We start from the raw sequence: 22167 nt of genomic DNA, 5'->3' as shown, positions 1-22167 counted from the left end.
GCATTTATCTACTGGTATGGTGCTATTTTTCTTATTGAGTAGTACTCCTCCTTGGTTGATTTCCACTGAGTCTTACTTCCCTTTGTGCACATGTGTGGTCATCAGTTAGTTACAATTTAATAGTGAGTACATGTGATGTTTGTTTTTCCATTCTTGAGATACTTCACTTAGGAGAATGGTCTCCAGTTCCATCCAAATTGTTGCAAAATGTGTTAATTCATCTTTTTTTATGGCTAAGGAGGACTCCATGGTGTGCATATACCACATTTTATTAATCTACTCATGAATCAATGGGCACTTGGATTGATTCCACATCTTTGCAGTTGTGAATTGTGCTGCAGTAGACATTTGGGTGCAGGCATATTTTTGATGAAAAGTCTTCTTTTCCTTTGGGTAGATACCCAATAGTGGATTGCTGGATTGAGTGCTAGGTCTACTTTTAGTTCTTTGAGGAATCTCCATACTGATTTTCATAAGGGTTGTACTAATTTGCAATCCCACCAACAGATTATAAGCATTCCTTTCTTTGCATCCAGGCCAGCATCTGGTTTTGGACTTTCTAATAAAAGCCATTCTAACTGGTATAAAGTGATATCTCATTGTGGCTTTAATTTGCATTTCCCTGATGATTAGTGATTTCTTAGTTCCAGTGTATATTGTTTTCTTTGTCAAAGATCAGTTGCTTGTAGGTAGATGGGTTGATATCTGGGTTCTCCGTTCTGTTTCATTGGCCTGTGTGTCTATTTTTGTGCCTATACCATGCTGTTTTGGTTATGATAGCCTTGTAGTATAAAGTCTGATAATGTGATTCTTCTAGATTTGTTCCTTTTGCTTAAGATTGCTTTGGCCATTCGGGCTATTTTCTGGTTTCAAATGAAGCATAGAATTATTTTTCTAGATTTGTGAAGTAAGACATTGGTAATTTTATGGGGATTGCATTTAATTTGTGAATCACTTTGGGTAGTATGGACATTTTAACAATGTTGATTCTACCTATTTATGAGCATGACATGTTTTTTCATATGTTTGTATCCTCTGTGATTTCTTTCCTCAGAGTTTTGTGGTTCTCTTTGTAGAGATCTTTCACCTCCTTGGTTAAGTATATTTCCGGTATTTTATTTTCTTTGTAGCTATTATGAATGATATTGAGTCTTCGAATTGACTCTTGGCTTGACTGTTATGGTATATAGAAATACTAGTGATTTATGTACATTAATTTTTATATTCTGAGACTTTGCTGAATTTATTTATCAATTTTAGAAGACTCTTGGTAGAATTTTTGGGGTTTTCTAGATACAAAAGCATATCACCAGTGAAGAGTGATAGTTTCACTTCCTCTTTCCTGATTTGGATACCGTTTATTTCTTTCTCTTGCCTGATTTTTCTGGCTAGGACTTCCAGCACTATTTTGAATAGAAGAGATGACAGTAGGCATCCTTGCCTTGCTGTAGCTCTTAGTGGGAGTGCCTTCAACTTTTCTCCATTCAGTATGATGTTGGCTGTGGGTTTGTCATATGTGGCTTCTATATTCTAAATCAAATGGACCTAATAGACATTTACAGAACATTCTACCCCAAAACTACAAAATATACATTCTTCTCAGTAGTACATGGGACATTCTCTAATATTGGTCATATTTTAGGTCACAAAATAGGTCTCAACAAATTCAAAAAGGTAGAAATCATACATGTACCTTCTCAGACCACAGCCAAATAAAACTAGAAATAAATCACAAGAGGAATACTCAAAGATACACCAAGTCATGGAAATTACACAACCTGCTGCTGAACAGATTATTGGGTCGAAATTGAAATCAAGATGGAAATCAAAAAATTTTTTGAACTGAATGACAGAGGGGACACAAACTATCAACATCTATGGGACACAGCAAAAGAATTCCTTAGGGGAAAATGCCTACATCCAAAAGACAGAAAGATCACAAATTAATAACCTAATGTCAAACCTCAAAGAACTCAAAAAGGGAAAACAAAACAAACCAAAACCCAGCAGAAGAAAATAACTAACAAAGGTCAGAGTAACTAAATGAATTGGAAAGCAAAACAAAAACAAAGGATTAATGAAACAAAAAGTTGGTTCTTTGGAAAGATAAAATTGACAGACCTCTTGCTAGATTAACCAAGAAGAGAGAAGAAAGCTCAATCAGAAAAGAAAAAGGTGACATTAAGACTGATACCACAGAAATACTGAACATCATTCATGAATACTATGTAAATCTCTTCGCACAGAAACTAGAGAATGTAGCGGAAATGGACACGTTCCTGGAAACACACAACTTCCCAAGACTCAACCAGGACGAAACAGAACTCCTGAATAGACCAGTAATGAACAGTGAGATTGAAACAGTAATAAAAAACCTCCCAAAAAAAGAAGCCCTGAACTAGATGGATTCACAGCTGAATTCTATCAGACCTACAAGGAAGATCTGGTACTCATAATACAGAAATAATTCCATAATATTGAGAAGGAGAGAATCCTCCCCAACTCATTCCATGATGCCAGTATCCCCTTGACACCTAAGCCAGGAAAGGACACAACAAAAAAAGAAACTATAGACCAATATCCCTTGTGAATGTAGATGCAAAAATCCTCAGAATACTAGCAAACCGAATTCAATAGCACATCACAAAAATAAGCCATCAGGACCAAATGGGCTTCATCCCAGGGATGCAGGGATGGTTCAACATATGTAAATCAATAAATGTGATTCACCACATAAACAAAAGCAAAAACAAAGACCATATGATCATCTCAATAGATGCAGAAAAAGCATTCAACAAAATCCAGCCCCCTTTCATGATAAAAACCCTCAACAAACTAGGCATAGAAGGAACATATCTCAGAATTGTAGTGACTTTTAAAACACACCAGTAGCAGGGCTTCACTCTAGGCAACTTAAATCAAGAGTCTCTGGAGGTGGGCAAAGGCGTCGGTATGCTTTAACATCTCCCCAAATGATTTAATTGTGTACCAGGAGTTGAGATCCTCAAATTATAGTTCCTTCATTGGCAGTCTAGGAAAGCCAATACAATCAGTTATTAAACTCTGAAAACAAAAAATAGAAAGTAAAAGAAAGAGGCTGGTAAAATATTTTGTTTTAGTGAATGCTCTTAATTACTAAAAATTTGGTTGACAAATTTCTGTCCAATGGCATAAAGGAATAATATGTGCTTTAACTTGTGGTAGATTAATTTTAAGAGATCTGTTCTATGCTGAGAGTCACTATAATTTCCTTAGTAAAACCTAATACTTTATTTCTGTTTCCCTAGACATTCCACACAAGGTTTGGAAACTGTTTAGACTGGGGCTAGGTGTAGCATTTGGTACAAACTTAGTCCGGGGAATTAGTGTATTCCTTCAATGTTTTATTTGTACTTTATATGACACTTAAAATACGTGGCCTCTAGTGAACCCTCATATAAGCAGATGAGATCCCTAAATAATCTGTTTGACCATTGCAGCAGCTTACTAATCAATTTTTAATGAATAGTACTTTCATTGATTTTGACTGTTCACACCAATGCAGTAATCTTCAGGTAGGTGAATAATTAAGCATACTCCCTGCCTGAGATAAATGATTTCTGCACTGAATTACTTATAAGAAAATTAAATTCTATTAGCAACAATTATTTCTGATTGTGTTTTTCATGTCTTGTGAATTCAGCAACTCTTTTATCCACAACTGTTCTGTAACTCATTTCTATTTCTGTAGGCTTAATTGTGAAAGTCATACTGGAGAATGAGATATAAACAGATCTGCTGCTCTGCATCACCTGATACTCTTTGAATCACCTGCTACATGCAGTTCTACAACTCCTGTATTTTAGTTTCAGCTTGAGGGCCAGTTGATTTCCAAGAATATGAATAGATGCATTTGATTCTGACCTTTAAGATTCACTTGTTATTAACACAACTTGAGAGCTAATCATTCACTAGCTGCCCATAAAATACACACTAGGCAAATTCTTCTGTTTTCTTATTCCTTCTCTTTGTAGATTTTTGATAAACATTTAAGGGTTGGCAAGATGACAATTTACCTAGCAAGGTGACTATGACTGATTTGCTACTTTGGTGGTATATAAGCTTTTTGTGTACATTTTATTTTGAATTGAAAAAAACTCTACTGATGCCTATGGTTCTAGTCTATAAATCAAGTATCCCATTCCTCTACTTTTATTTTCCAGATGAGAACATAGAAAAGACTTGTTCATGGTAGCTACTCTCATTTTCCGGTTTGATTTGAGGCTAAAAATAAAATTATGAAGAGGAATAGTCCCACTCTATTCCCTTCAGACAATTTCCCAAAAATATTATTTCTCAAAATCAAGCCTTGATAAATCTGAGATTGCTGAGAGTTCAGGGTTATAATCCCAGGCAAGACTTGGAATCTGGATATTTACTATCCGCTGATTAAAAGAAGATTTATATGCTTTGATAGACAACTGGCTACAGGGCCAGGGTAAATTTGTCTTATCACAATATACGGGCACCTGAATGTATAGCCACCTTGCCCAGGCACTCAGGTGGGCAAGGAAATAACAAAGGGAAGGACGTTCCTACCCGCAGATTTGGCAGCAATGAACCCATCAAAATGACTTTCCCGTGCTGTAAGCCCCAGCCTGTGTAGGCGAAATACAATTTAAAAATTTCTTTTTGCCAACCCAAGAGTCCTCTTTACAAAGGTAGTGGTGAAATAAAAAACTTTTATAATTGAATAAACATTCAACCAGAATGTGATGTATATGATAGGCAAACTGCTAAGAAATTGCAAATTCAGGAAGAAATCTCACTCTTCATATAGCCAAGCAGGTACAACCCATTATATACAAATTCTCAAGATAAACAATAATTAAATTTGTCCTCAAGTAAGAAAAATTGACAGCACCATTTATTACACATAGCTTATCCTAAATTCGCCTGGAATTTGGGATGAGCATCTGTATCTGACTTTACCCAAAGGAAAAATAAACTTCTCATATCTTTAGGACCAGAGGTAGTTTTACAACTTGGAGACAGCCAGGTATCAGCTAAAGTTAGGGTCGTTCACTCCTTGGAAACTAGGAGATAGGGATACTGGTTTCTCACTCAAAGGAGATTGTGCCCAAGTCCTTGAGAAAGAATTTCCTGTGTCTGACAAAAGGCCCACCTAGTTTTCAAAAGTATTTATATATTTCAAAGAGAGGAGAATGTATTTACAATGAAAAATTTTCTAAAGCAAATGCTCTAAGAAGAAGGAGGTGGAGGGAAATCTCTTCCCCATTATTCAACAGAGAGAATTAAGCCTCTTATTTTTAATTTCCATTTGTTCTTATACTTGGTTGGCAAGTATCAGAACTAAAAGTTGAGAGAGTCTGACTCTGAAGTAGCCAATAAAAAGAAAGAGGTCTCATTTATTTTCTTTTCTAGGAACTCAGATCTGCTATAGCAGAGGTGGGGGGTTGACAATTTGGGGGTCTTTCCTTCAAGGTCATCTCAATAGATTATGGGTGGGTTCTGTATTGTAGGGAGTCATTGCAAAGCTGAGCAGAAGTCAGGAACTAGAAGGATTTACAACTCCTCTGTGTGGTGGCTTGGGAAGACTATTTCTAGTTTTTCAAGAGGAACAAACAAAACAGTAAGATTGGGGTTAATAATTATTTGGAACTCAGGTCATCCAGATGTCACATGGTTTTAACCCTAGATTTAAGGTTGTACTCTCTAGAGTCCTTTATACCTGCATTTTTTATCATGCTACCTTTATAAGACCTTAATTACTGAATGTTTTATAGCTTCTGGCTTATGGATAATAAATTCTGATACTAGATCTTGTGTTTTTACACCAAAGTTAATAGTTACATAAACGTACAAAATACATTAAAAATCTTTCAGAAAAGATAAATATGCAGCATGTAATAATATTATGATATACATTTTCTGGAAATGGCTTTTTGTAATGGATACACTAAGTGTGGTTTTATATTTAAAAGAACATATATGTAGATCATTTTGCTCTCATTTTGCAGAAAACAGTATGCATACTTGGTTTTGCACTAAAAGGAAATGAAAAACCGATTTACACAGCACATTCTTTAAAAAAAAAAAAGCTGTCTGTAACATTGGCTTAAAGTTTCACAAGACTATATCACTTATTACCCAAAGTGAACTTTAAATAACAATAAAAAAATTTGAATTTGACTCTGTTCAGAATTAAGATTTCAAAGTACCTTAAGTTCTTTCTTGCTTATATCTAAAATAAGTGGGTTATTCAATTGGCAATATGATAAAATACAGGATCTTAACTGCCAGGATGCTAGTCTGAAAATAAAATTTGTTTATTTATTGAATGATCTTTATCTTTCTTAAATGTTCACCTTTGCTTTGCCCAAGTTATTTAGCTTCTTACCTATATACTGAGATTGGCAAAGCAAAGCGAAAACTTCACAAAACGTCTAAAATGATGGCGCTACCTGTCATAGCATAATATATCATTCCCAAGCAGCTGCTAAATTGTGGTGCCAAACATTACTTTGGTCTGCCAGTGGGTTCAGGAAGAGCTGAGAAACAGTGCCGAAGTTTGCCAGCATGATGCCAGGGGATGAACTACCTTATCCTCCTCAAGCTGACTTATTTATCCATGTAATTATAAAATTTTATATTTGAAAGGGAACTTACAGGGCATTTAGCCCAATATTTTATCTAATGTTTTAATCCTGTCTACAACATGTACCCTTATATATCTTCTGTTTAAACTCTTCTGGTGTCAGAGACTTTACCATCTCACAAACCAGACTCAACATATGTTTTAGTATGACTAAGATAAAATACGTAACGGCTCCGTGAACGACAAAAACAAATAGAAAACACTGAATAACCTGGGGTTTAATTTGGAGTAATATAGCCTTGGGTGTGATCCTTAATCTTCTTGAGTCTTAATTTCATTCTCTGCTAAATGCGATCCAAGGATTATGGTGAAAATCTGACAATTTCTTTAAATTTCTTATAATTTTAACTAGTAAATGTCAATACTTTCAGGAAAATCAAATTTATGGTAGCTTTTATTTGTTAGAAAAGTTAAGGAGGAGATGTAATTGAGTCATTTTCTCCCTTCGATCTAAAGCTTCAGAGAATTCCAGATGATGAAAAGTCCAGCTTACTTCTTATTTTATGACTATTGATTTTCTACGGCCAGTAATGGAGCTACCCCCTTGTCTTAGTGCATTTTTTCTGTATCCTCTTTCTATTCTAAAAATGCACTTTCTCCTAATAATGCAGAATGTGTCCATGTTTCACAATCTTGCTTAGCTGTTTGGCCACGCCATGCCCCTTTTGCATAGGAGCCAGCTCTAAGCCATGGCTCTCTCAGACCATGATCTGGCCCAGGGCAAAGCAGGCAGAGTTACAGAGTAGCAGCAGATCTCCTTTATTCTCCATTTTGGAATGCTCCCTTGTCAGCCATGAGTTGGCACCTGGAAATGAAAAGTTCTGGTCATTTCCTCCATTGGTGTCTTTCTGTCACATTGTTCTATCAGAGTCAGGTATTAGAACTAAATTTCTCGTCTTGCTTCATCTCTGATGCTTTCTTTTATACTTTCTTTTGTATTATCTGCCTTCATAGTTGCTAACACCCATCTCCATTTTGTTGAGTTTATCTTATCTGTTCCAGACAATCTAACCCTATCACATAGGAACACACAGAGATTGAATGGATAAAGAAGTTATTGGAATCATTCCCCTACCACACAGCAGCATTATAATGCCAAGTGAATCAATATTCTTTGATTTTTTGCTGTCTCTGTCTTTTGTAATGTTCCATTTTGCAGAAGCTGGGACTTAATCCAATCCCTATTCACTTTGCCTCCTTGTTTTAGATGCTACAATGCTAAAGTTAAGGTAAAGCAGCAGCAAAGTAGTAATAGAAGGGCCAAGGCTGTGCGTGTGATATAGCAGTGCTGTTTCTTAAGGCTGCACCAGCCTCTCAAAACCATCTTGACTCCTTGTAGGAAGCCAGTCTGCTCTGTTGAGCTCTCAAGAGATTGGAGTCTGATGTGAAGGTATAGCTGAATGTCTTTATTACGCCATTGATAGTGCAGAAAGCAAGCAGCTACTGAGGGAAAAAAACAAACTTTTCCTATTACAGTATAAACCATGTTTTTACATAAGATGATGCTATGCCCAAATATTAATGTATAATTTTCAGGCATTTTTTTCTGAATTTATTCATCTCAATCAACTTACTGTTTTCTCTTATTTTGCAGCAATGAAGCTGGAGCAGAAGCTGAAAACACAGGCTGCTGAAGTTTTGGGGAATGCTGGTGCTAACCACTGCTAGATTTAACTCTTGTTTTTTCCAAAATGAGTGATCCGTTTGTGAACTGCAGTGCAGCAGAAGAACTCAAAGTTTGCTGCAATCATATAGTATCACAATACTCTAACACTCAGCATAGGAGAGATTTACCTACAGCTTCTCGCACCACTGTTCAAGCCTTTAATGCCTTCTATTAAGCCGACAGCAATACTAACGGGCCCCTATATTTAGCAGCCAAATAAAGAAGAATCATGGGTAAATAAAAGAATGGCTGTGACTGTGTTTCAATACTAGTTTTATTTAAAGCATACATTACTGAATCAGGTTTTATTTCCCTTTTGCTTCACTTTTTTACATGTAAAAAACCCCACAACTTTAAAAAAATGAGTCCTTGCCTGCTTTCAGGGGATGCTAATAGTCATTGGGGAGATCTTGCGCATGAGACAGTTGGTATTTCTTCTAGCACACATGGCCTTCTTGTTCTGATGGGGTTCTGAGCTGCTGGGACAGACTGTGTGCTGGACACAGCCTGTAAGGATGAGCGTCTTGTTACTGGAGTGTCTCGGATCCCACTGTCTCTCTGACCATCGCCACATGATCCTAGTGAAGGCTACCTCAGAGTCAGTTTCTACCCATAATTTGGGGAGGAGCAGAGACCATACAGCAATGCCATGCTGTGCTGACAGTCCTGGGAGCCCAGGAGAGGCCTGCCCTACACCTGCCATATTGGTCGTGTCCACTTTGTTTCCCAGCTGTCATCCCCAGCAGTCTGTCCTAGCCTCCTGTCAGAGGTTTCCTTCTTCTGCCTATCTGAGAAGCCTAGAACAACACACATAAAGGAAGAATCCACAGTGGTTCTGGATACTGAACTGGTGGCGAAGGAGGCTTTGTAAATGCTGCTTACCTTACCCCTTGCATAGCCCATGTTCCCCCTGCAGCCAGTTCTGAGCCACAGCTCCTTCAAATCACCGTTTCTTCACATCAATGCCAGGGCAAAGCAGGGTGAGTTGCCTACAGAAGAGCAACTGGGCTCTTTTATTCTCCAACAGCCATTTTAGAATGTTCTGTTACCAGACATCAGTTGGCAATGGGAAATGTAAAGTTCTCGTTTCCTCCATTGGTGTTGGAGGACAAAGGAGCCTCAGTAAGTGTCTTTACTCATCTCTCCTTCCCCAAGCAAAAACCACTTCCCGACCAATCTGCTAAGTTGTGTGAAGCATCACTTTAGATTATTAATAATGATTTCCAACATTCGCTGTGCTCTTATCATGAGCCAGGCACCACACCAAGTGCTTTACATGAGTTTAATTTAACCTTCACAATGAGCCTGTGAGGTAAACAATGTTATTAGCCATATTTCATGTTTGTGAGAATAGGCTTTTCCAAATGGTCAAATCAAGCTAGTAAGTGGTAGAGGCAGAATTCAAATCTGGGTAATCTGATTCTAAGATCAAGCCATTTACTCAATCATTTTTCCAGTCAGTTATTCATGTATTCATTTTTGAACCTCAGGTGTGAAAGGTTGACTTGGTTACCCTCCCCAACTCCTAAGTTTGGGCGAGCCCCTCCTGTGCATACCTGATTGCTGATTGATTATTGTTTACGACAATTTCTATCTTCCCCTGCTATAGGCACACATTGTTTTGTGCTTAATGTATATCTTTTGCTCATGTATGTTTTGAAGATATGCATTGTTTTATCTGCATATATAATTAATAAATATAAATGGCATTGCTTATACTCTGTTTTTTTTTTTGTCCTGTTGAGCACTATGTTTTTAAGCTCTATACGCATTGCTCTGTAGATGTCTAGAGGATTATTTCCTCACCGCTGCATGGTGGGGGTGCATCATATTTTACCTACCCACCCACTTGGCCTTGGTCTCTCAGGTTGCCTCCTCTCCCTGTACCACCAGCTTGTGATAAACATCCTTGCATGTGCCTCCTTGCAGACCTCTGTAAGAATTTTGCTGGAATATATAATATATACCCACAACTGGAATTGTTTAATCCTAAAGTGTGCATGTACTTAATTGGCCTAAATCCTCCCAGATTGCTCTCTAGAATGGGTGCACTCATTTTTATTCCCACCATCAATACATTAGGGCTCTTATATCACCAAGGTCCTCTCCCCCTTTGAAGGTCTGAACTTTGAAACCTTATGTTATACTGTTAATGAAGGCAACTTTTAAAATGGGAAGGCTGTTTGAACATTGTGTCCTATTCATCCTAAGTTTTCCAATTCTGAAAGACTTTTATACTCTTTAACTCATTGCAGTTGTCAACTAAGTATTATTGTCTTTATTTCACTTGTCAACCTAAATAACAAAGAGAAAAACTCTAAAAGATATTTATTTGGGAATAGAGCATTGCAATGGGAATATGGATATCACAGTAAACTGTGTGCATATACAGAAGATAAAGGAATACACATGTTTTTAAAGGAAAAAAAGGAGGAGGATTACATAGTTGTTTTGAAATAATTGTCTTCCTTGGCTACAAAGATCAATAAGAAGGGGTGACACCAGTCCAAGGTTGGACAGGCAGTTGCTGAGCAGATGTCCTTGTAGAAGTATTTTTTATATAAGATTGTGATGGCCTTCGTGCAAGGTTGTGTTTCTTGCAGAGCATTTGTGATAGATTTTGTTATCAGACATGTAGGCATGAAAACTCTGTTGGCCTTGCCCAGCAGGTAAGTTTCGTTTTTTTTTTTTTTTAACCTTAAGTGACTCCATTTTGATTCATTCACATATTGGTGAAAATCTTGAGCCTGAAGGGTTCCTTGACTGAGGTCACCAAATTAGTGAATGATAAACCCAACGCAGGGTCTTTTGATTCTCTTGCTATGTTATTTCTACAAAAACAAGTTGCACCTGAACATCATGGTCTAATTAACTTGTTCAGTTTCTCAGCAAAGATGAGAGACTTAAAAGCTTGAATACAGGAGTGGGTAGCATTGGTTGTGGGGAGAACATGGAGAATTGGCTGCTTTTTGGGTTGGTGGGTATAGCATTCAGTGCTCTAAGGAGGTTAGGATCACAACGTATGTTTCTGAGGAGGAAGGAGAGGGGTGCGGATGATATGGAATAGACAGATATTGAGGCTGCATCTTTATTTGGGTTCTCCTAGATGCTGACTCTAAGGCAAGGATTTAGTATAAGTAGTTAATTTGGGAGGTGATCACCGGAAACAATAATAAGGAAGTAAGGAAATAAGCTAGGGAAGGGAAGGAACCAATAAAGAATTCATTATAATGCCAGTTACTACAATGGGCAACTGGAGCTTATTTCCACTGAGGAATTCAAGGACAAAAGGTTGAACAGTTCTGAGTTAATTCAATTTAGAAGAATGGAAACTGGGGTAGTTATTCTAAAACTTGACTATTAATCTTTACATAGTTGTGACTCCCCTCTGTGTAAAGACTTTGAGTTTTTTTTTTTTTTTTTGACTTTTCATTATGCAACCCCAATGAGAACCTTTATTTTCTAGTTAAATTTTAATTTGGGGAAAATAGGAAGTCTATTGAATATGGCTCTTTATAGCCTCTGAATTACAGGAAGAAAGAGCTAATTGAAAGCTTAAATAACAACAGAATATTCTCAGAATTTTACCCGTTGCGCAAGCAGAGAACTCTGCTGTTAGGACCAGGAACAAAAATGCTTCTTTAACTAGACTGCTATGGATTTCCACATTTGAAACCTTTATTGATTAGAAATTAAATTAACTGAGTGAGAGGATAACTTGGTTTGTAAGAAGGAAAGGTTGTTTTGTTTAGAGCAAACCCAGAAGCCTTAGAATAATAAACTAGTAATTAGAAAATATTTCTGAATTTATTAAATGAATATATTACATTTTGGAGACTTTGCACATATTCCTTTGGTATGTTGTAAAATTAAATATTATATTCCCCTCATGCTTTAGAATGTATTATTCTCAATTTATTTGACAGAAATAGATTTTTCTTTATTTTATACTTTAATAAACATACTTTAATTTCCTTTATAAAGGTTTTCTAGTGGATTTTTTTTTTTTTTTTTGAGACAGAGTCTCACTCTGTTGCCCTGGCTAGAGTGAGTGCCGTGGCGTCAGCCTAGCTCACAGCAACCTCAAACTCCTGGGCTCAAGCGATCCTACTGCCTCAGCCTCTCGAGTAGCTGGGACTACAGACATGCGCCACCATGCCCGGCTAATTTTTTCTATTTATTTTTAGTTTCCGATTAATTTCTTTCTATTTTTAGTAGAGACGGGGTCTCGCTCTTGCTCAGGCTGGTCTCGAACTCCTGAGCTCAAACAATCTGCCTGCCTCGGCCTGCCAGAGAGCTAGGATTACAGGCGTGAGCCACCGCGCCCGGCCCTCTAGTGGATTTATATGCAATTGCTCAGCATTACTTAAGCACCGGAGTCCATATTTTTCTTAACAGAAAACTCTGAGGATAAATTCAAAATATGAAACTATGCAACAGGTAGAGGAAGCTTCATAAATAATTTAAAAAAAAATAAAAGAAAAAAAGAGAAAAAAATTCCCAGGGGGCTACAGATTGTAACTCAAAAATATTTGAACAGAATATCTACAATAAAAAAAGTAGAAGACTCAACTTAAAAAAAAAAAAAAATTCTGTGCAATATTAGCCCGGAGCATGTTCTGTGTAAGTGCTTATAGAGAGACAAGAGATTCAGATAGTAATGTGAATGGGAAAATATTTCTCAGAAGGTTTAGAAGACTTTTCAAATTTGAACTGAGTTAAATCACTCAAGGGAGTACGAATTCCAGAGATTTTGCCAGCTCTGTTTTTGGGTCACGGTTCAGTCCCTTTTTTGCTTTAAATCAATATTAATTTATGCAAGAATAGTAGAAATTGTGTAGAAATTAAAGTTAGCATCTTACATCTCTTTTATGATGAACAGATAAAGTTTATGTAAAACCTTTTACTCGAGTCACTTAAGATTGGAGAAAGATGTAGATTTTGAAGACTATAGGTAGGCTATGCTCTGAATTTTCTTAAATTGGTCCTAAGTTATAAATGCATTAAGTAGGTTCAACAGAATTTGGAAAAATATATCACCAAGGACTCAAGCTTCTGTGAATTGTTATATTCTAAGTCAGTAATCCTAGGGACAAAATTGTCTTTTCCAAGATTTCCTTTTGCACAAGACTAATGACATTTTCCTAAAAGGGAGAACATTAAAAGATGCATGTTTTCGTCTGAGCTTCTAGTCCTATCACTAATTATGTATTTTGCTTGAATTATTACCCCAGTATTACTGAGAGGGAGATTAAATCCCAGTGTTAGGATGAGGCAGCATTGGATTTGAACTTTGGTCTTTTTTGCCTCAAAGTTCTTTTCATTCTATGAGGGTTTTTCTATATTTCTCCTGCTATGTGGCAAATAGTTAACACTCCCTTGGAAAGCATATCCCCTTCTGTAAGGGTACTCAGTAAGACCTAGTGAATGGAGATCATGACAGGTAAAGCCTCTCTACCAGCTCAGGCTGTAAATAGCTTTAAGTTTTTTATTTTTCAGATTAATAGTTTGTCTCCTCTTGTGCTATGAGCAGGAAATCTGAGTGACTACGTCTGGATATTGTCCTCTGGATCCCCTTGTCCAAGAACTCCTTTACGTGAGATGAAACACCCCTTTGGGAGCTAAGTGAAACTTCAACCAGCCAATCTCGATGGGCATCATGGTACTCAAGCAATTCTTCCCAAATTAAAAAATCTGCTTCGAGGTGATTTATTTCTTGAACTATGGACATAGTCCTGTATTTTTTTTTTCTTTTCTGTTTTTAAAAACTCTGCCCTGCTTGGCACTCCGTCATGATAGAGCAGGATTTAGAGATTATATGCATTTCAGTGGTATGCCAGCTGTCCTTCACCTTTTCTTCTCTACATGTTAGCACTCCAGCACTCTGATACTGAAAACTTCTGTTATATCACACTGTTCTCTGAAGAGTCAAGAAAGCCTAGTGTGATTTTTTTCACTATTTCAGAAATACTTGCTAAATCACTCTCAATAAGTATATGTAGAATGCTATCTCTGGTTAAGACTGGCTTGAACCGATACCTACTTGCTAAGAGAAATCCAATCACCTCTCCAAGATTTCTGTGAATTCCCCCAAACTTTGATTTTTCTTAACCTCCTCTAGAACAAATTCCTAGCTTTTATGGAACATTCATGTTCTACTTTGCATCTTGTTGATACATTCTTAGCGTGTCCTCAGGGTGGGTTGCATTTCCTTTACTTGGTAAACCCCACCTAGAAGTTCTTTTCAAAAACGTGTGGAATAGACTTTTACTGGAGATTTGTGGGTTATGGTGAGGACTGGGAGAGACAAGGACGTATTACATGGTATCAAACGGCAGACTACTCAAATTGGATTTTAGACTTTTCCATTCTTAAAAGGAAATGAGCTGCCGGGCACGGTGGCTCACGCCTGTAATCCTAGCACTCTGGGAGGCCGAGGCAGATAGATCGTTTGAGCTCAGGAGTTTGAGACCAGCCTGAGCAAGAGCGAGACCCCGTCTCTACTAAAAATAGAAAGAAATTAATTGAACGACTAAAAATACATAGGAAAAATTAGCCGGGCATGGTGGCGCATGCCTGTAGTCCTAGCTACTCGGGAGGCTGAGGCAGAAGGATTGCTCGAGCCCAGGAGTTCGAGGTTGCTGTGAGCTAGGCTGATGCCACGGCTGATGCCATTTATAAATAAATAAATAAAAGGAAATGAGCAATTTATGCCAAATTGGTGTCTTCTGTTTCTACCTTGGGGCTTGGGGTCCTTCTCCCATCTTCTCTCTCCTTAGCTCTACTCCATTCACAGATGGCTTCTTAACTTTTATGTAACCGTTTTAGGATCTCTTTCTCAGATCTTCTTCCTGTCCATCCAAACAGCTTATTGACTTTTCTAAATAAAAATAGTTTCTTTTCTCAGAGCCCCACCTAAGACGTAAACTAATAATGTTATGGCATTGATGCTCAGAAAGTATTAGCCAAAAATTTCAGCTAAAAATCTACCACAGCTTTTTCCCGTCTTACTTTAGAGAAAGTGAAAATATCACAAAACTTGAGCAAAGTGGAATCACCATAATAATAATAAAGAAAGCTTAAAACCCAAAGCAAAACCAAAACCAAAACCTATTGTATTGGTCTATTCTGGAGTTTCTTATTCAGGCATCCTGTGGATACAGAGCTTCCATGACAGGCTACTCTTCAGCCCCTTTCACCTACTCAAACCTATCTTCTCAGCTCCTCTTGGTCAGTAGCATGCTCTGACTTGCCCTCATTTCCAGGCCCCCTTCAGATCAGCAACTTGACTTTGGAACACCTCCTGGACTCTGATCTGACACTCCACTGGAGGGCTGATCCCTTAGCCCTGATCCCTTAGCCTCTGTGCTATTCAGGTCTCTGGTGCAGCTGTGGAGACATCAGACCAGAGGGCCGACTTATCCAGGAAAGGGGTGAGGGCTTGCAAGGCTGGAACCATTTGGCAGTCTCAATTGATAGTCAGGTATTGATTAACAAGCTATGGTGAAATTGATCAATGCTTTCCACTGTCTCTTAGAAGTAGATAATAACATTAAGAGACACACTGAAAAGTGCAATTTATTGAAAATATACTTGACTTTCTGGGAAAATGACCAGAAAAATTTTCAGTTTCTATTGGTTAGCTATGTGAGAGTTTCACTTATTTTAGAGAATTTAAAGGAACATAACATATGAGGCCAAGGTTATATATCAGCTCTAAAACCCAAAGTCATTTTTGTTACATAAGACACCTTTTTAGGATTATGAAAAATTTACATGTCAGGCCATTTCCTAAGTGAGTGCTTTATCTCTACAATTAATAGAAGATATAAATGGAAACCTGCAGCTGGCTGAATTGTCCTTTCAGCTCACATCCTATTTCCATTTATGCCCAGAGCCAGAACTTAACCAAGAAAATATGCTTCTTACACCTGATAAGCTTCTGCTTTGTTGGGCTGCCCTGGGGAAAGAGGTTCAGATATTTTCAACAAAGAGAACTTCCTTTTGCCATCAGGGCCAGCCCAGACACAACCTCTGTGAAGGTTTTCCTGGCACACACTTCCCAGCCAACTCCAGGGCATGACAGCCGATTAGGCAGTCAGCTCGGGCCTTTGGCTTTCGAAATGTCATAGCATGTTAGCACTTTCACTAGATTCAGCAATGGGGGCTCAGTGTGTAAGGAACAAAAGCAGATGAGTTGTCAAATCAGTCTTTCATTTTTAATCCAGTCACATTCCCCAGTCTCTGAGCTTCCCAACTTACTTCCTAATGCATACACAACACACATACACATACACACACACTTTCTCCCTCACATACGTACACACTCACATAAATAGACACGTACCTGTACTTCATCACTACCAGTTGAATTGTAAGCATTGTTTTCTCATTCTGATGGCTGTAGATTAATCTAAATGTCCTTTTGTATACTTTGGCACAGACTGATGTACACCAATGTGATGGTATATGAAAGCCTTTATACAAACCCAAGGTGTAAGGGCTTGAGAGAACCCTTTCCAGCCAGAATGGCAAATATCTGACATCAGCCTCCCTTGTCCCCTAGCCCATACTCATGGCAGAGTCCTTTCCTGATCATACTCTTGAGCTATGGTGTCTAGGTTTAGCTTCAGAATTCTCTACAGAGTTCCAGACTGCCATAATCAAAAGGTTCTAGTTTATGTTCAAGATTAAACCTGTTACCACCCCTGTCCTGACGTGTTGAAAGTTAACCCTTTGGCAATCCTTTCCTCTGTACCCTTCTCTTTCTTCCCCAACTCCCATTTTCTCTGTCTAAGACAACTCATATCCTCATTACTACTTTTATCCCCAGGCAAGTAGGGTTTATGGGTTCTGCACTTTGGGGGGCCCTGACCTTTGAAGTACCTTCCTTAGAAGTGTCAAAACCCCTTTTTGATTACTGGAATGAGCCAGGGTCAGCAGTGCCATCTGAATGGAGCACCCCAATTTGGACAAGAAACTGCATGGTGCCTACTCCCCATTCTCCCATGCAGAGTATCTTGACCCTATGTCCTTCGCTTGAGTCAACCAGGTACTCTAAGATACTCAGAGACTCATACCTAGAGATATGTCCCAAAGCCAAGACCCCAGTTCCAGGAGAGTGGTCTGGTGAGCAGATCACTCCAGCTGCACTGTGTTATATCTTTCACAGGATCATGCTAGATTGGGCCTCCACTTGGTGCTGACATGCCAATTTTTGCTGACTCAAATTGCTTATATAGACAGAAATTCTACAGAACATAGTCTACCTGCAGTGTTAACATCATTAATATTCTACTTATTTTTCCTTCCTGCCAATTTCTTGAAACTCCTATTTCTCTTATTGTACAAAGAAAAAAATATCCCTGCAATACTTTCAAAATTAAAATCTACTTGTACTAGTTCCTAGTGCCGTTGGGAACCATTGTCAGTTATTGGCTTAATAAGGGGGGGATTGACCTAATTTTGGTCAATGAGATTGAAGAGAAAATTTACATAGGGGTTTCTAGGAAGTGTTCTTTAGCTCTTAAAAAGAGACACAATAGGACAGTGACATCAGCAAGATGGTGTAATAGGAAGGCCCATATTCTTCTTTCTCCCATGAAAACCACAACATAACAAAACATGGACCAATTCCCTTGAGAAATCAAGACATCAGTTAATAGGCTTCTGCACCCAGGCAAGCATGACATCTGCTTCATCAAAGATGGCAGGAAAATTGGTCACACTCTTTTGCCATAGTTTTCCCCCTATCCTAGCACCATGCAATCAGGAGAAAATTGAGCTTCTATCTTCTCCATGGCGAGGCAGAAAGAAGACTGTATTTTATATACCATGTTCTGATTTTTTGTAGGGATATCCAAAGAGCAGATATCTGTCTTGCCTGTCTTCGAGCACTGATGAGCATAATCTAGATATCTGAGGGACCCTGAGAAAGAAAAAAGAGCTGTGCAGTGTGCTGCCTCTCTAGAGGGTCTGTGACAGAGCAGACAGAGACTGATACATCTTGGTGACTCCTCCCTCAGGGGAAACGAAAATAATAGAGTGTATGTCCAATAGTCTAGTTTTTTGGAGAGCTGTCCAAGGAACTTATTTCTGTGTCTTCATCTCTCCTGTCTTGGAGCATAGGTGGGACCTGCCAAACTTTAGATGCCTTGAGGACACAGAGAAAAAAAGAATTATGCAGCATGCTGCTGCTCTAGAGGAACTGTGATATAGCAGACAGATACCAAAGGGAACAAGAGATTATAAGCTCCTAAAGAAAAGAAACTGGCAAATCCTTCCAATTAGGACTATAAACACAAAGATCAAGGAAAGACACATCTACAGAAAAAATTTGAGAGGCCCCCATAATATCTAGCTGTCATAATTGGTGAAGGTCTTTTCCTGTATGAAGCCAGTTTGTAAAGCCTGGAAGAGGCAAGTTTTTTCCCAAATATGTGTGTACCAATACGAAGTTACAAAAAACATGAAGAAATAAGGGAAAGTGGCCCAGTAAAAGGAACGAAATAAATCTCCAGAAACTGACCCTAAAGAAATGGAGGTATATAAATTACCTGACAAATAAAAATAACATTCACAAAGATGCTCAATGAGCTCAGGAGAATGATGTATAAACAAAATTAGATAGAAAATGATAACACCACTCTTCGTTATCTCTTTGTTAGATAACAAAGACTTAGAAAATATAAGAATGGACCAAATAGAAATTTTGCAATTGAAGCATGCAATAACTGAACTGAAAAATTATTTAGTGGGGTTCAACAGCAGACTTGATGAAACTAGAAGCCAATAGCAGAAGAAAAACTGGAAAATTCACTAACAGGTAGAAATAATAAAAAAAACCCCAACTCTTTAACAACCAATAGGTCAAAGAAAAAAATCAAAAGGAAGATTAGAAAATATCTTGAGACGAATGAAAAAGAAAACACAAAATAAAAACACTTAATGTACCAAAAGCAGTACTAAGAGGGAAGTTTATACTGATAAATGCCTATGTTAAAAAAAGATGTATCTCAAAAGATCTGACTTTATACCTCAAGGAACTAGAAAAAGAAGAACAAACCAAGTCCAAAATTAGCAGAAAGAAAGAAATAATAAATAGTAAAGCAAAAATAAATAAAATATAGAATAGAAAAACAATAGGAGAAATTGATGAAACTAAGAGTTAATTTTTTAAAAAGATGAACATTGTCAAAACATTAGCTATCCCAAAACAAAAAGAGAGAGAGAGAGAAGACTCATGTAAATAAAACCAGAAATGAAAGAGGAACCCTTGCAATTAATACTACAGAAAAACGAAGGATTATATTATGAATAGTTTTATTATTAACAATTATATCCCAACAAAGTAGATAACCAAGAAGCAATGGATAAATTCCTAAAAAAAGTACAAACTACCAATACTAAATCCTGAAGAAATATAGACCTATAACTGCTAAGGAGATTGAGTCAGTAATCAAAAATCTCCCAACAACAGAAAGCCTAGGATGAGATGGCTTCACTGGTTAATTTTACCAAGCATTTAAAGAAGAATTTGTTGGTCCAAGTGCAGTGGTGTTTACAACTAATTGATCACAACCAATTACAGATTCCTTTGTTCCTTCTCCACTCCCACTACTTCATTTGACCAGCCTTAAAAAAAGAAAGAAAAGAAAAAAAATAAAGAGGGATTAATGACAGTCATTCTCAAACATTTCCAAAAAGTTGAAGAAAAGGAAATACTTGCTAACTTATTTAATGAGGCCAGCACTACCCTCATGCCAAAGCGAGATAAAGACACTATAAGAAAACTACAGGCCAATATCCCTAATGAATATAGATGTAAAAGTTCTCAACAAAATGCTAGCAAACTGAATTCAATGGAATATTAAAAGAATCATACACCATGACCAAGTGCAATTTAACTCTGGATTGCGAGGATGTTTCAATATACTCAATTCAAACAATGTGATACACCACATTAACAGAAGGAAGGACAAAAATTACATAATCATCTCAATAGATTCAGAAAAAGTATTTAATAAAATTCAGCATCTTTTGATGATAAAAACGTTCAACAAATAGAAGAAAGATGAAAATGTTCTGGAGATCTTCTGTACAAAATTGAGCTTACAGTTTACAATACTGTATTGCGCGCTTAAAAATTTGTTGAGAGTAAATCTCGTGCTATATGTATTTTTACCACAGTAAAAAAAAAAAGGATACAACAAACTGATAGCTCAATTTTCTTCCTTTTTATATTTTTATGAAAATACACCCTGAGCTACTGCAGTCATTTTACAACGTTGAGAAGTAAACGACAGAGTAGAAATGTAGAGACTTTGATTATTGACAATGTCTTTAAGTTGCTCAATTAACCAACCCTAGAGCCACCATATCTTTTATTGCTTAAGCCATTTTATGTTGAGTTTCTGTTACTTTTATCCCAACATTTCTTAACGGAGAAATCATTTGTAAAGATTTGTCCTTTGCTAATGAGAGTTACCTCACTGGGAAATGCCAGTAAATGAATTTAAAAGTCATTTTTAAATTTTTAAATAATTTAAAAATCAAAAATAAATGAAGACAACATGTTAAACATAGAGTTAACATTTGATCCAGCAATTCCACTCCTATGTATATACCCAGGAGGAAAGAAAACTTATGTCTACACAAAAGTTGTACATGAATGTTAATAGTAGCAATATTATAATATCCAAAAGATGGAAATAATCTAAATATCCATCAACTGATGTATGAATCAACAAAATTGTAGTATACCCATACATTGGAATATTATTTGGCAATAAAAAGAAATAAAGTACTGATGTATGCTACAGCATGGATAAACCTTGAAAACATGTTTAGTGAAAGAAGTCAATCACAAAAAGCCCATAGTATATGATTTCATTTATAGGAATCTGAAGAACAGACAAATCCATGGAGATAGAAAGCAAATTAGTGGATGTCAGGTATTTGAGGGAGGGGAGTGACTACTAATGTACATGTGTTTCTTTTGGGGATGATAAAAATATCCAAAAATTAAGTAATAATGATAGTTGTACAACTTTTGAAAATACTAAAAAACCACTCACTGAGTCATACTCTTTAAAGGAGTGAATTTTATTACATGTGAATTAGATCTTAGTAAAGCTATAATCAAAAATAAATAAATAAATAAATAAAAGCAACTAAAGGGAAAAGACCCACCAAAAATCTCTTTGGATGTCAGGACAAGAAAATCACATGGCTTTATAAGGAAAAGAAAATTAGATTATCCTCATTAATGTAGAAAATTCCACAGTTCCAGAAGAAAATAGAGTACCATATTTAAGATATTCAAGGAAAAGAAATGTAAGTCAAGAAATTTCTCTTTAACAAAACTGACCTTCAGGTATAAATGGCACTTACAAACTGGCCAACATGCAAGAATTTGGGGGGCATTGTTACCAGGAACCCTTTTGAAAATGGAATGTGCTAGTGAGTGAGCTTCAGATGGCTAGAAATGACTAGAGTGACATGGGATTAGGAAATTGGAAGTGAGAGGTCAGTATTACATATATATTTGATAGTTTATTGTAGAATTAAGACCAGATGAAGCTTAAAGTAAGAGAACACAACATGCAGGCTATATGCTTTGACAGTACAGATATAGTAAACAATTTGCAAAATGGCAGGAAAATGGGGAGTGCCTGTGAAAAAAATTGTTTTAGCTACTTTTAATAATCATATTAGCTGTCATTAGGTAAGTATTTTTAAAGATTTTTAGTAATCATATTATATAGATAGTAGCATTGTTGGTATTGTTATTCTGAAACTGTTGTCTGTGTGTAAAGTGGGGTAAAGCAAATGAGTAGGTGTG

At 37.0% G+C, this 22167-nt stretch overlaps 1 protein-coding gene across 1 annotated transcript in view; it reads left to right on the top strand.

Annotated features, from left to right (window-relative positions):
* The window catches only part of MLIP (muscular LMNA-interacting protein), a 200359-nt gene extending 191849 nt beyond the window's left edge, over positions 1-8510 (top strand). The window contains exon 10 of the mRNA XM_012648543.1: positions 8253-8510. Within this exon, the coding sequence (XP_012503997.1) occupies positions 8253-8258 (6 nt within the window). The 3' untranslated portion in view covers positions 8259-8510. The remainder of the gene's footprint in view (positions 1-8252) is intronic.
* Positions 8511-22167: the final 13657 nt, after the last annotated feature.

The sequence above is a fragment of the Propithecus coquereli genome, unplaced genomic scaffold (genome assembly GCF_000956105.1).
Source record: "Propithecus coquereli isolate 6110/MARCELLA unplaced genomic scaffold, Pcoq_1.0 Scaffold29, whole genome shotgun sequence".
Taxonomy (NCBI): domain Eukaryota; kingdom Metazoa; phylum Chordata; class Mammalia; order Primates; family Indriidae; genus Propithecus; species Propithecus coquereli.
The sequence above is the reverse complement of the archived record's forward strand: the minus strand, read 5'-3'. Positions and strand labels throughout refer to the sequence as shown.